This window comes from Bemisia tabaci, chromosome 1 (assembly GCF_918797505.1).
Source record: "Bemisia tabaci chromosome 1, PGI_BMITA_v3".
NCBI lineage: Eukaryota > Metazoa > Arthropoda > Insecta > Hemiptera > Aleyrodidae > Bemisia > Bemisia tabaci.
The window spans coordinates 49,446,901-49,462,342 of NC_092793.1; the positions used below are offsets into that span (position 1 = coordinate 49,446,901).

General features: G+C 41.0%; 1 protein-coding gene across 1 annotated transcript in view; it reads left to right on the forward strand.

Annotated features, from left to right (window-relative positions):
* Window positions 1–1,985: 1,985 nt before the first annotated feature.
* alpha-Man-IIb (alpha-Mannosidase class II b) overlaps window positions 1,986–15,442 on the forward strand; it is a 72,830-nt gene continuing 59,373 nt past the window's right edge. The window contains exon 1 of the mRNA XM_072302387.1: window positions 1,986–2,957. Within this exon, the coding sequence (XP_072158488.1) occupies window positions 2,592–2,957 (366 nt within the window). The 5' untranslated portion in view covers window positions 1,986–2,591. The remainder of the gene's footprint in view (window positions 2,958–15,442) is intronic.

The following is a 15,442-nucleotide window of genomic DNA, read 5'->3' on the forward strand; positions in this document are numbered from 1 at the left end:
CACTCAAAATACGAAATGACGTCACGCGTTTGAAGGGTGATGTACTGATGTATCCGTTAATATTGCTTCCGTGATACTAAAGAAAGGCGTAACTCGCAATTTTTCGAAATCGAGATAATTTTAAAATTCGTCTAATCTCGTTTAGATAAAATCACTGAAAGAGCTCAAACAGCAAGATTCGTCTAATTAGTGTGAAAACCAGACACGTTAGAAAGCTGTAAGTGCGTAAAAATTGACTTTGCTTCAGACAAAACAGCCGTAAAGAGAATTATTCCGTCAGAGGGCCAATCAGTGCGGTACTTTTAAGTAAAACGGCGCCTTTTTCTGCCAATTTTTAACCTTCATGTGTTTGTTGTATGTCCAAAACACAACAAAAACCACATGCAGAACAAATCACTTTCAGCTGTCTTGCCTAAAACTAGCCTGACATGAAAATGAAAAATACCCTTTTTATAAATTTGGGTTAACCCAGGTTGGTCGAATTGGTCGATTTTTAATAATCCAAATGATTCTTAGAGTCTTCCGGATGATCGGTGGCAATTCAACAAAAAACGGAGGCTTCTTTCAAAAATGTTCAGCTCAGACGTTACTGAGCCCATTTTCTGAACACCTCATTTATTTTGCACTTATGGCTCCTTTCGCTATCACGGCAGATCGGCCGTTGAATGCTGGTGTTCGGGCGGATCTTGTCATTTTTTTGCTGATCTGTAATCTGTTACCTGAAATCATAAAACCTCAATTTAGCAACTAGAGCAACTGTCCCGTTTTTTTTTAGTGTATAATTTAATGAAAGTAATGAATATCGACGGTGAAACTACCAAACCACGTATCTCGTTTGCGGTGTTTAAAAATCTACGCTCGCATTTTATTTTTTTGAAGTCGACCAAATCAATATCATTCCTTGAAATTTTCACAGAATTTTCTCCGCACAAAGAGAAAAAATCACAGAAATTTTCAAGACTAGACGTTAAGTAGTTTTTCATTTAAAAAATAAAGTATGACAGGAAGTCTGCGACGTCGCAAACCGAGATACGTGGTTTGGTAGTTTCACCGTCGATATGAAACCTCAAGCCTGCCCAAGGCCTAGAAAATTTGAAAAAAAGTTCAAATAACACCTCAGCTTTCGCTGAATGATAAAGAGACTACTCCAGCAGAACAGAGCGTTCAAAAAATGAAAAAGCCGAAATGGAATAAATAATTAAAATTTATTAAGCTCCAATAGTTAACGACTCGCTTCGGCTTCGGTGCCTCAGTAAGTCTCAGCAGAAAGCAATTATTATAGATCAGTCAAGTATCGGCGCTCTGATGGTGCCGAGTCTCCAGATATTACGCATTTTATCAACTCGGTTTTATCTTAATCCTAGTCAGCGAGCGTTTTCTGAAGTTTATTGAACGTCAAAAAGACTGGAAACATGCATTCCTTCGATTGCGACGGTGGTATTCACCATTCGTCTTCTATTAAAGTTTATCAAGAAAAATAGCTGCCATTTTCTTTTGAAATTGTCAACCGAAGGCCAGGGTCATCTTGTGTTTTACTTCTCGTATTAATCAAACTTTTTTGTTGGAATTTCTCTGTGTGTTGTAAAGGTTGAATGGAAAATTCTTGGTTCATGCGACAGCTCCATCGTTGCATTTGCGTCGCTAAAACGCGTGAACTAAACGTCATTTTTTTTTTTGTTTCAGGTGTTTCCCGGCGGATTCGCGGACCGCGGCCTCAGCGAAGATTCGCGAACGCGAAACCCCAGTTTTCCGGCGGCACCAAGGTCCCGTTTATCCACGCTTGACCTGCCAATTGAGCGCAAACAAAAGAATCGCCGAGAAAAACGGGAAAACGGAGCAGTCATCGGAGTTTTCCGTCGCGCGCAGACCCGATGCGCAGCGCCGTTTAACCGGTCACCGCCGCGAGTGTGACTCCCCCTGCACCGGTAGACAGCCGTTCCAACCACCCGAAATTTAACCAATCGGAAGTCGTTTAACTCTTTTTTTTTTACATGTGAGAAAGGTTCATAGTCAGTTTTCTCGATGAGATTTCTTTTTTACAATATGTGATCAGTGTCGGCCAAAGCATAGTGAATCGGACAGAACAACTAAATCAAATCAGTCGATTGAGGTTTACGCTTTGATAATCCATTATCAATTATCGTAATATTTTGCCTCGTCGTGGATTTTATCCATCTCTAAGAAGATAATCCGTTTCTTGCCCAGTTTTACTGTTAAATTTACAAGTCAACCTTGGATCGGAAATAGTGTCGGCCAAAGCGTAGTGAATCGGACGGAAATCACGATTGAACTGAAATAAATCAGCTGAAACCTTTTAAAAAATCTAGTCTCAACTATAGATCGGTATCTTGGGTACAATTTAAGGTTCCCAAGTTTTCCTTCGATATAAGCAAGGCGATCGCGTATGGCGTGAAGAAGGACATTACGAAGCTAGCTGCATCCCTGGATTTCACGTATCGAAGTGGACAAGGCACGAGCTCGCGGGGAGCGATAGATGATCCCTCGGGAACCGCGGACGAAGCCGCCGGCAGCGCCCTCTCACGTCCGCTTGAAAGACTAGCCTCCATGGTGGAGTGATCCAGGAAGCGAGGATGCTGAAGCTTTTCCGGCGCGGGACGTCCCGCTCTCTCGTGGCCGTCCTGCTCATCGCGTCTGTGACGACGCTCTGCGTGTACTATGCCAACAACGGCGGCCCGATCGAGAAGGTGGGCGACGGGCGCAACGGAGGTGGTGGTGGCGGTGGGGGCGTGGGCGGCGGCGGCGGGGATGCGAGTGCCGCGGGGGGTGATTACGGGGACCGCGAGGAAGGGATCCCTGAGGAGTGGGGTCCCGCCCAGGAGACGAAGCCCGGCTGGTTGGAGTCGGACAGCTCCTCCGACCCTACCATCTGTCCCCGGGTCCCGGAGGCCGTTGCCGACATCGACACCGTCAAGCAGTTCGCCAACTTCGAGTTTCAGGTAAGCTCCACTTTTGCCTTTTTTTTGCCTAACCTTCAAGTTTCAGGCGCATTTCTCAATAATGACGTCGTTTCCTGTACGGAGGAACCAATCCACACTGGTCTTTCATTCGCCGCGGGTGAGTTTTGAGAACCTACTGCACTTAGAACTGATGAAGCGATTATGTCGTTCTACATGGTTCAAGTCAAAAAAAAGTAACATAACCTCATGCACAAATTTTGTGTGAGTCAGCTTTGTTAATTCATCACAATTTAGTCGTTGACAGGTTGTGAATCAATTGAGGACTCATTGAACACAAGGAATTTCGATTGAAAGAAACATCTAGACGCAATATACCACCATAGCGTGAATTAGAGGCAAGGTATTGTGTTACTATACGATTATCGGCGGGAAATTTAAATGCAATGAATTTCTTATGGAGAGTGTCAATATGACGTCACATTGGCTATGGTTGAGTAAAGGCCGGGCGGATAGTGGATTCCAAAAAGATGCGCAATGACTAACCTGAATGGATTGGTCCTTGTAATTCTATTCCAAGGTTGCAAAGTTGACCCAAACAATTAAATTCTTAACAAAACTTGTCCAAGCAATGTCATGTCCACAATCTGCTGATTTTGGCGTGTAATCCAAGGAAAAATCAGTAAAATTCTCAATTTGAGATGCACAATAGTATCTTAGGAAAAGGTTGATTCGCGAATGGAAATGGTGTAACATTAAAATTTAGTCGCCTCACGTCCTCGCGTCTGGGAAAAATTGGACGAGCTGTCCAATTTTCATCGAAAAAAAATTTGTAGGGTGACCAACAGTCATCGAATGATCTATTTTGATCGGAAATGGTTCGAATTTTGATCTTGAACTGAGATCCTCAGAGAAAGAGAGAGCATTAAGCCCAAGGTGTACCTCATCAAAAAGAGCTTATGCATAATACAGCCCAAAAAGTTTCACCGGCCAGCAAGAAACGCCTCTGTTTGATTTGGGGGTACAGTTAAGTCTTTATTCGATATTAGTCGGAAGGAAAATAAGGTCAGAAAGCAAGAGACTAACCCCATTTCCCTCGGCTGGTTTTTTAGTTCTTGGTTTTCCTCTATCTCAGGACACGGTAGCTGGAGCCGGAGGCAGTAGGACTAATTCACAGAAACCGTCGCTCGTTAGGAGGCAGTGTATTTTCTGGAGTGGTAGGGACGGAAGTGCAGAATGTTAATTATGCCATTGAAAAAGAATATCGAAGAACGTGTAAGAAGCGCGGGGTGGGGTGGGAGGCGGGGGAGGAGTGCAGTGCCCTCGCCCTCCCTCGCCACGATGCTCTGATCTTGATCGCCGGAACTTTGAAAGGCGCGAAACACGAATTTCCCTCCCGCACAGTGGACGCTTTTCCGGGAATTTTCGCCATCGATTCTGAAAAGTTTTCACACCTGCGGCCGTTTATTTTATATTTTCCCAGGTGTGGACCCAGCTCCTTTTCTCAACCTTGTTACGTACAGTTTAGTGTTTATTTCTCGTTTTATATTTTCTCTATTCTCAACTTTTTTGGGCTATCATCTAAAATTAGGGTTTCTATTCTCTTGGAATTTGCAATAATTCAGGGAATGAACGAGTAGGCAAGGCACAAACTGAAGCATTCTTATTATATTCCGATATTTGAAGTATTCGATGTTTCTATCGACTGTTTTGATATCCATTGTTTTGCCACGTTTTTTAAAGACGGCCTAATTTCATGGCGGCATATCGAATGACGTACCCACTAAATTAGTCTTATCAAGAGATCTCGAACATTTTTTTGAGTGCTTCTCTCCTATCCCGAGACGTGAAAAGTACGTCTTCAAGCAAAACTCGACGCAATTTAAAGAAGAAAAAAATCAAGCAGAAGATTTTTTCAAAGATTAAAGCAAGTCAGGTAGCCAGAGAATTTTAAAATTTCTAGGAAACTGCCAGGAAAAAGTCAGAGAATTGGAAAATAAAAAAAAATCTAGAAAACTTTGCGTGATTTCTGGCGGTCCGGCAAACTGAGAAAATCAGGGAAAGTCGGAGACGTTGCGGTGACTGGGAAAAGTAAGGAAAGAGCAGGGAAATTTGTAAGGAAAGTCAAGGAACTCCGTGAGCATCAATCGGCTCGGAAACTTCAGCCTGTTCAACTTCACCGTTCACTTCATTCAAGAGGGTAGATACTACTTCTTATCCATAATTTAAGTCTCTATGAGTGGAAATATTCGAAAAGTAGCAATGTTAAGCGTTTTTTTCTGTCTTTCTTTTCTATTATTCCTTTCCTTTTTTCTTTTTTTCAGTTCTTCTTCCTTTTTTAAAAAAGTTTTGACACAATTCTCATTCCACTGTCAGAAAAATTAAGATAATTTGAAAATTTGGACAAAACTTCTTTGAAAAAAACCGAAGAAGAACTGGACAAAAGAAAAAAGGAAAGAAAAATAATAAAGAAAGAGAGGAAAAAATACGCTTGATAGTGCTACACTTCGGAAATTTCCACTCTCGGAAGTTTTGCCAAATTTTTTATTCGGCTGTCAGGGAAATTCAGATAATTTGAAAATTTTGGAGTGAGGGGAAAGCAAAAGAAGTCAAGGGATTCGAAAACAAAGGAATCATGGAAACCTTGCCGTTGCGTTTCCGCCGGCGGTGGACAAGTCGCAACCCGGAGTGCGCCAAGGGAGTTTTGCAAGTCAATCGTTTGAAAACCAACGCGTGTCTGTCTATAATTAAGCCCTCTCGAAAACTTCGCAAGTTGAGAATGTCCCGGTCGCGGCCCCCGGGGCTCCCGGGACGAACAAAGAATGCTGCGCTTTAATGATGGTCGTTCGGGGGTAGTTTTACAATGAATTAACCCCCTCCCCCGCCGGGGCCCGCTTCTCACGACAAAAGCCCTTCAACCAAGTTTTGCGCTTCACTTCCTGACTTTTTTCTCTAAACACTTCCGCCCTTTCTTCCGGCTTCGACCCGGCAAGTTTAAACACGAGGAGTAAGCCTTTAATACCGTTAGGAGTCGATCCGCTCACCAACTTATTAGTTTTATTTGATTTACATGTTTCTTCCCGTTTCCTCAGCTAATGATCTTAAAGGATCCCTCGTCTCCGGCCCAGAGCTTCGATATTAAGAAAAAAAAATTAAAGAAAAAAAATCAAGTCTAGCCATCTCCTCCGATTGGAAAGAGAAACAAGGCCGTACAAACAAGGCTTTTGTTCATGAAATATACCAATCACCCCTCATTAGAATGAAGCACTGTGCCAAGTACACTAGATAAAGGTCGAACATATAAACTGAATGTTTGTCGCTCTATATCATCAAACGAACTTATTCGCTTCTACAAAGAAACATTTCAATTCGGAGGATCGTTTTTGTTCGCGTGATTCACTTTCCTTGTAACAGTTCGAAGAGGCAGCATAGAACGCGATGCTTCAAATCATACTTTTCTAGTGATTCATTCGGAAAGGTGACTTTAAGTTTGAAAAACAAAACATTTTACGGAACTGTTTTAGGTAACTCTAACTTGAAACTCTAATTTTGCCGCCCACCCAAAATATGGTGATAAGACCCGGTGCACTCTTTCAATTGTGAAGTTGCTATAGCATAAACCTCTTACTTTTAACTAATAACTTAGCCATTGTTAAAAACAGCTCGAAATGAGGTTGATTGATATGTTTTTTCTTTTTTTTTCGTGCATTTTACAATTCGTATTGTGCCATGCATTTGAATATTGAATGCAGTGTTAAATTAAATGCCTCGATATAATGTAAAATAAATAAAAAACATAGGAATAGACAAGGTCAGAAAAATACAAAATATGTGACCGATCAAATTATCGATTAATAAGAATTTTCTGTAAATTGTAAGAGCCTTCAAGGTAGTTTTTTTCAACCACGAACCGTTATGTCTGCAGTCCCCACACCGGTTTCCAATTTCCTCCTAGATGCCTTAAATTTTGTGAATTTCATCTTTAAAATGGTATTGCTAGAAAAACTGAGTACGAGGGTAGCCTTGCTTTCTGAATAGAACAATTATTGGAGAAAATATAACAAAATAACCTAATCTGCTAAAATACATTTGTTTAAATGGAAAATGCCGCCAAATGACGTCATAAGGCGGCACATTTTCTCTTTTTTAAATCAATTTTTCTCCAATTTCCCATGTCAGAAAAAAATCATGAAAACTACCGCGAACGCAGCTCATTAGACACTCTCAGATGAAGCAATACGATTTTTGTGTGCAAATTATCTTCTACTACCATGTTCAAATTCAGGGGCTATATGGAAAGACTTCGCCCCTTTAACGATAACGTCCGAATAAAATCACGCCGCCAGCGCCAGCAACAACCGATGCGAAAGCAGCACAAGGCGCACATACAACTATTTTAACGCTGCGGTCACGCGTGTGGTAGGTCAAACTAACTGAAGGCGTTTTTTAATGCGACTCGCGCCACGATTCGATTCATTCCTCATTCCTGTGGATGTTCGTGCAGGCGGACGGTTGGAACTTCAATGGAGCGCTACGGCACACTATGGTCTGGGGGCGCCGAATTGTGGCCATAAATCAGGAAATGATCAGAATATCATGAAATTTGGTGTACTTATGTTTTTTGGGTCGCTGAATTCAAATTTGACCTTAGTTTTACAAAATTCTTAAATCCAAGATGGCGGCAGGCCCTTGAAACCAAAAAATTAGAAGAAAAGCCAAAATATGATTAGAATACCACATTGAATGTCAGTTTAATGTTTTGAAGGTTGTCTAACTATAATATGAAATCTATTTTTCAATGATCAAGAGGTTATCAGGGCAGAAGCCCCAAAAATACGTATTTAATCCAGAAATATAAGAGGAGAAGAAATGATTGAAATTGAATCAAGTCAGTACTATGTTTTTCGGTCTATTGATCCTGACTGGAGCGTAAGTTAAAAAAAATGCACATTCAATATGGTGATATTCGTGTTAGCAAGACATATGGTATTAGCCCTTTAGGTCGCCCCCTCCCCGAACCAAAAATTGTCCCTAAAAATGTTCATTTCTAGCGATTTTTTAAAAATAATTTACTCTTTGATCATCAAATCCTGCTAGCAAAATTTTCTAGATATATTCAATACTACTTAGACCTAAATAGCTTTGACATTCTTATACTCATTGCAGGCTGTCAACCATTCTGCGCTGATTTTCATGGTTAGAATTATTATAAAGATTCTAGGCCTAATGAATCGTGGCCAAAAATCCGATTTTGGAAAGTACGAAAATCTGGCAATCGAGCATATAATCCTTATCTACATCATTTACTAGGTGTGAAATGACCTATCAAATCTTGTGTAATTGTTTTTACGATCAGATATAAGGTGGCGAACTTCACATCCTCCGAGGTAAGTAAACAAACGTGAGAATTTAAAGTGCACGTTATCGTGTCTTGCCTTGTGTCGTTTTGTGATAAGTTGGCGTAAATCCCCGATCAAATATGGAAAAGAAAGGTGAAAGTAAGTACTTTTTGATGGTTTAATCGTTTTTAGTATTAAGATTAATTTTATGACCACCATGAGACTCCAAAGTTTTGTCCTAATTTAGGCAAAAAATTGCCTTCACCTTAAGTTTAAGTTATCACTAACACGAGCTAACACGTTCTTATCAGTGCAAGAATGTAGCTCATATGTTCCTCTAACAGGATATCATAGGTTTTTTTGCATCTTTTTGGCTCTGGGGCCTTCAGACCCAGACCCAGATCAGACCCTAAAACCTTGCGGATTACCATTCTCGGGTTGCCTAGCCAGGAATTGAACTCGGAACCTCTTGATCTTAAAGCCAGCACTACAACCACTACGCACCACAGCGGGCCGAGTTAATACATTTGTATTATGTATACAGGCTGAAGAATAAAAAAAAATACCTAAGTTTTATCCACCATTTGTCGTTTTTCCGGAGAAAATATTGTTTTGCTTAAAAATGAGGTTTTTTGCAAAAAAACTTTATTTTCCGGAAATCTGGCAAGTGCTGGAAAAAAACTGATATCATTTTCGGATTCAGCAGCCAAAAATACATATGAATCACCCTATATCAAATGTTGACCTTGTCTCATCTCTCTTATCTCCTTCTGCAATGAAATCAGATTGCGCAGAAAATCGTATAAGTCCTTCACTAAAATGACCAAAAAAGGCCCCAGACGCAAAAATACGCAAAAAAACCTGTGATATCCTGTTAGAGGAACATATGAGCAACATTTTTGCACAAATGAGAACGTGTTACCTCGTGTTACCGATAACTAAAACTTAAGGTGAAGGCAATTTTTTGCCTAAATTAGGACAAAACTTTGGAGTCTCATGGTGATCATAAAATTAATCATAATAATAAAAACGATTAAACCATCAAAAAGTACTTACTTTCACCTTTCTTTTCCATATTTGATCGGGGATTTACGCCAACTTATCACCAAACGACACAAGGCAAGACACGATAACGTGCACTTTAAATTCTCACGTTTGTTTACTTACCTCGAGGATGTGAAGTTCGCCACCATGTATCTGATCGTAAAAACAATTACAGAAGATTTGATAGGTCATTTCACACCTACTAAAGGATGTAGATAAGGATTATATGCTCGATTGACAGATTTTCGTACTTTCAAAAATCGGATTTTTGGCCACGATTCGGCGCTCCCAGACCATAGTGCGGCATGCGGTTTCTCGTCGCTTCCACTTCCAGTCGCCTTTAATTGATTTGCAACCCGTCCATTTTACATCTATATCCTCCCCTCACCTCGTAATATCCGTAGAGGTTTCACTGTTGTGTAGTTTTAAAAATCAACTTCAGTTTTAAATCATTATTTTAGTAGGTAAATAAGATTGTTCAACAATTTAAAACGGCGAAAGTGATAGGTTTTTCACCGCACTACAGGAAACTGAAGAGTAATTTAAAAAACGGAACGGTGTTCCATTAAACAGTTGACTCAGCATCCACTTGCGCAAAATGCACCTGTGCAGGCAAAATTAATTCGGTTTTCCTACCAGTACCTCCTTGCCACCTATCCTTCCGCAATATCCGTCAAGTTTTATCTTAGCTTACACTTAAAATACTAGGATATACTCTTCATACACAGAAGGGAATCCGTAGTGAATTTTACTCTGGAGCTTATTTCGCCCACCCCCCTTCCCTCAAAAAATAAAACTCGATCGATATAAATGCGAGAAAAAACGATTTTTTTTACGGACCAGCATTAGCTCATCGTGCAGTTAACTTCACTCTTGTAAAGTGGATTATACCCCTTATTCTGATCACTTGAGTCTTTTGGTGGCAGTATAAAATAGGTTCTAGACTAAAATTCTCTCGAGATACCACTTTGAGGGTTCTAGCAGTGATTATCAAATCATCATCATCATCATTGTCGTGTACTATAAAATCATGATACTAACGCGTATCGTTTAACGCCGGAGGCGCACAGCGCTTTGGGGGGTTGGACTGCAAAGCGGTCACAGGGCGTATCCTCCCAGATCCACATTATAAAGGTTTCGATGGATTTTTTCATGACGCTCACTCTGGCTCAGTCACTGGAAAAATAGACTGTTGAGACTATCGAGAGTTTGTGGCGGGACTCCTCGCCCCTTAACGAAACTTTAACAGGGACACTCGTTTACGTATCGACGCGAAAGAGGATCTCCCCGGAGACGGAAACCAGATACAATGGAAGGGGGAAGCTATGGAAAAACTCGACTAATCTGATGACGTTTGCCGAGATACGCGTCTGAGCCCTCCTCCCTTCCGGATTCGCCGGAGGAAGTGCAATGAGCCTCAGCTACAACGGGAATGACGTAACGTAACGCGACGTGACTCCCGATGCCGTGTCAGTATCTAACGTCATTGCCGTTCGGCGAGCTTTTCGTCGGGCGATTCTTCGGGAAAAGTGGATTATTTTCGTGGATTTGGCGACGCCCGGAGGACGACGTCTTCGCCTCGTTGGGCTTGGGTTCCGCAAAACGACTGCCACAACCACTGTTCACTGCACCCCGATAAGAGCGAGGTCTTGTTGCCGAACTTGGACGAATCTGAGGCATCTTTTGGGGGAAAAGCGTGCATTTGAAAATTCGTAAAGCTGCATCTTCAAAGCCTTTGACTTTTTTTTTTTTTTTTTTAACTTTAAAAACCTGAGGGCCGATAATTGAAATGGACAGACCAAGCTATAGACAAAAGAGTCAACAGATATGTAGAGGGATCCTATTGGTGGAAGCGGGTGGTTGCAATGGACAAACGAGGTAAGTAATAGACTAATTAACGGCAACTCACGAGAGACCGAGAGACCCGATAGTTCGTCCATCATTTTCTTCTTTAGTCTACAGGAACCATCCATTTCAACCAATAGGATAGCTCCATACTCACTATAACTTCTGTCTATAGCTTTGTCTTCAATTTAATTAATCAGCCCGCTGGCTTCTGTGGACTGATTTTTGAAATTGGTAGATATAGCGATAGACAAAGAAGACGAAGGGAAATTTTAGCAGTCCTAATGGTTGAAGCGGAACGGTTGCGATGGAAAAATTAGATAAGTAATGGACCAACGAACGGCAACCCATGAGCTACTCTATTGCGAGTCCATTACTTATTTTTCTCCTCAGTCCATGACAACCACCCATTTCAACCAATAGAATCGCTTCATTTTCCATTTGTCCTCTTCATCTATCACTTTGTCTGTCAATTTCAATAATCAGCCACAGGTATAGTCTTTGGTCATGGCCAACAAAAATGGAGCTCTTTATCAGCAATTTCCTTGTGACAGTTTGTTTTGAACCAAGAAATTCTGCTTTAATGGGTCCTCATGTATTGTACCCGTTGAAACTTGGCATCCTCACCCATATTTTCTCCGCACGTATGCTTTTCTGCCTCTTATCTGTGTTTTCTTTATATTTTTACTCATATCTCCATTCTTTTTCGCTCTCTTGCATAGTAATAATGTTCCTTGCGCGATTTTTTTCACCCTCGTTGCGCTCACTATCGTCATGTATGTATATCCAAGTCTGGAATTCGGGTAGATGTTCGCACAGACGCACACCTTTACATCATTGAATTGTTTCGTATGGTGTGCTTCCAAAAGAGGAGTTTGGTCTATTAATGATTTTTTCTCGGCAAAGGAAGTATATCACTATTGTCTTTTGCTATTTTTCGAAGCAAGCTTCCATGATATGTTTTGATTTCCACGGAATTGGTGATGATTTCTTCTCATTTTGCCCTAGATTCTTTGAGAAAAAAGTTGAAGTTTCCCTCAAAGTTCAAGGAAAAATAATTTGTTTCATAACTTGTCCAATTTTGTGAAAATAGATCAACATGAACCACTAATTTTTTAAAATAATTCGATCCATCCGGGCGAGGACACCAAAGGGATTCCCAGTTTCCAGCAATCTCTTGAAAACTTCCCTGGTTTTTCTGAATATTTTTCATTCTCCAAAAATTCCGGTAATCCCGGTTTTTCGCAGGTCTTAAACATCATGATAGGAGCATCAATATTATTGCTAAAACACTTGCTGTATCAACTAATCTGATTACTCTCGACTCTGATATTCCTGCGGGACTGCGTCAAGAAGACACGGCGAGGAGAAACAACAATAACTAATGACGATGAAGGGACAATGGCTCCACGTAGGGATCGAAAGGGGTGAAAGGAGAAGGGTGTGTGGTTCAAGGGAATATATCCGCACAATTAATCATCCCCTAATGAACATGTTGTCCAGTAATTAGGTCATTACTGTCCACATGTTACTCTGCACGCCGCACAGCCGTCTCGAAATTAATTCTGGAGATTGAGATAGCAGGAAATAAATCGAAGCAATCAAACAAATGAGATACATTTTGCTTGTACTCCGTCTCATTTCTGACCGTCCTCACAATTCCTCCATCAGCTCGGAGTTTTGAGAAAATCTTTGTTTACTGGTGCACGGGAAGCGCCTAAGTTCATCATCCGACATGAATTCAATTTAAACGTTATGGGTTCACTTAAGTACTAGCAGTGAAAATTTCACTGATTTTCTTTTATAATCCACCCAAAGTCCATATACTAAGAGAAGGAATTCAATGCTTGTTAGCCAGTAGGTATCGTTGCGATTTTGCCAGTTCACGGTGTTACTCACGAGGGGAAAATCTATTGGTCTGGAGAGTTTGCACATAAAAATTGTATTACTTCATCTGAGAATGCTCAATGAGCTGAGTTCGCAGTATTTTTCTTAATTTTTTTCTGAAATAGAATATCGGAGGGAAAAAATTTAAAGGGAGGAAATGTGCCTTGTGAGTTGTGACGTCATGCGGTAGCATTTCCATTTAAACACGAGTATTCTAGCAGATTAGATTATTTTGTCATATTTCCTGCAATAATTGTTCAGTGGAGGCTTTGCACGCAAATTTTTAATTATTTTATCTGAAAGTGCCTAAAGAGCTGATTTTGTAGTATTTTTTACAATTTTTTTCTGCCATGGGAAATAGTATAAAAATAGATTTAAAAGTGAGAAAATGCACCGTCTTGTGACGTCACCTGGCGGCATTTGCCATTTAAACGCATGTATTTTAGCAGATAAGATTATTTTGTCGTATCTCCTCCAATAATTGTTCAATTTATGAACCAAGGGTATCCTCGTGCTCAGCTCTTTTGGTAGCGTCCCTTTATGCACGGAATTCATCAAATTTTAGACACCTGCAAATTCTTCATTTGGAAACGAAAAATGTCATCGTGCTCAGTTTTCTCAGCAGTTCATTTCTACATGAAATTCACCAAATTTCAGACACCTGCAAATTCGCCGGGAAATCGCCCTGAAAGTCGGGGACTTTTTCTGGCGACGCGTTGGACACGGGTGGTTGAGAATAATGTCACAGGAGGCCTCTGTCAGACAAAAGCATACGTCCCGCCTTTGAAGTGGACGGTCAACTTTGCCGAATCGGGGGATGGAGCCGTGCTAGCGAGTGTTGCGGTTGCCCGTGCGCATAACATATTTCCTCCTCCTCGGTCACTCCATCTTCTTCTTGCGCCAACACAAACGTTTAATTATTCCGCATACGAATGCTCCCAATGCTCTCGCCGTCTGAATAATTGGACGCGTTTACACGAATGAGCGACTTGCACAAATCGGCGCTCTCTCACGCAACGACGTATCTCGATCGCCACATGAGCCCCAGAAAGCATTGGTTCACATGTAAAACAGAGCTCCCGTGGAAATTTAGATACGCCCTTACGTCAGAGTCGTGAAACTGCTACTTTGCGAGGGACTATACTGCAGTTGAACGGGTCGAGTGGAAAGTCTCTACAACTTAGCAGGGATGGAGGAAATGATCAAAAAATTCTGTGAAACTGCTATTCGCACATTTTCTTTGTACTCGAAATTGGGCCTCTAGACAAGGTATGAGATAAAGTACTTCCTGACATGTTTCCTTTCCAAAAGTTCACGCGGGAAACGATTTTTTTAATTTAAAAAAATTGCAACTACACTCCAGAAAGATATACACCTATCTACTTTTCTTCTTCTTCCACGAACGACTAGGGCACAGTCCTGTTTGTCAGGCCATCCAGTACCGAGCAAAAGAAATTATAAAATATTAAGAATCTAAAAATCATTAAAAATAAAAGACTCGTCAAATCAATGAAAACATCATAAAATCTTCAATCATCCTCAGGAGAAGAGAGCCAGCTTTGTGCCCATCTCTTAGGCGGTCTTCCAGGTAATCTTTTCCCTAAGGGTTGTTCGGTCTTACAAATTTTCGCTAGTCTCTCTCCTAACATGCTCCGACCACATCCTTCTCCTCACTTTGGTCCACTTGGCTACATCTTGCACCCCAAGAGCATCCCTGATGGACTCGCTGGTCTGCCGATCCCGAAGTGTAAAACCCGCTATCTTTCTTAGAACTTTCATCTCAACTGTGCGAAATTACAGTTTAATACTAACCTACGATGATCCTAGTTTTACAACCAAAATTTCGAAATTTTTTGCTTCCATTAAGTTAAGAATCTAAATTTTCGTATTAGCTATCACCCTTCATATTTTCTGTATAAACATTAGTAGCCCAAGATGGTGAAAGTCCCCAATGAAATTAACTAACTAACTAACCCAACTGAACATATTCTAGTTTAAGTATAAAAATTCCTATTGTGTCCGAACTTGGTGGAAAGCACGGTCCTTCAGAGTGAAAGAGAAAATTGGTAGCTATTTTCGAAGTTCTGAATCCTGAATCTCGTAAACACGAAAGCTGCTGTAATATTATGCTCAGGCGCCGTGGTAGACACAAACCCGTAGTTTTTTGGCTAATTTTTTGCCATAGATTTTGATTGTACATGCTCTATTTTGCAACTGTGCGTCTCTCTCGTGACTTTGACGACGCTAACCCAGTGCGCCATCAGGCGACATCGATGGGAAACAAATTTCGCACGCACTCTTTCCATTCCGGATTTGATGTCAAAGGAAAAATGATGGCCGACTGTCAGGCTCCCCCGAGCCCAAGATTACATCATCGTTCATGTGTACTTTACGTGTCGTTTTTAGCTCCCA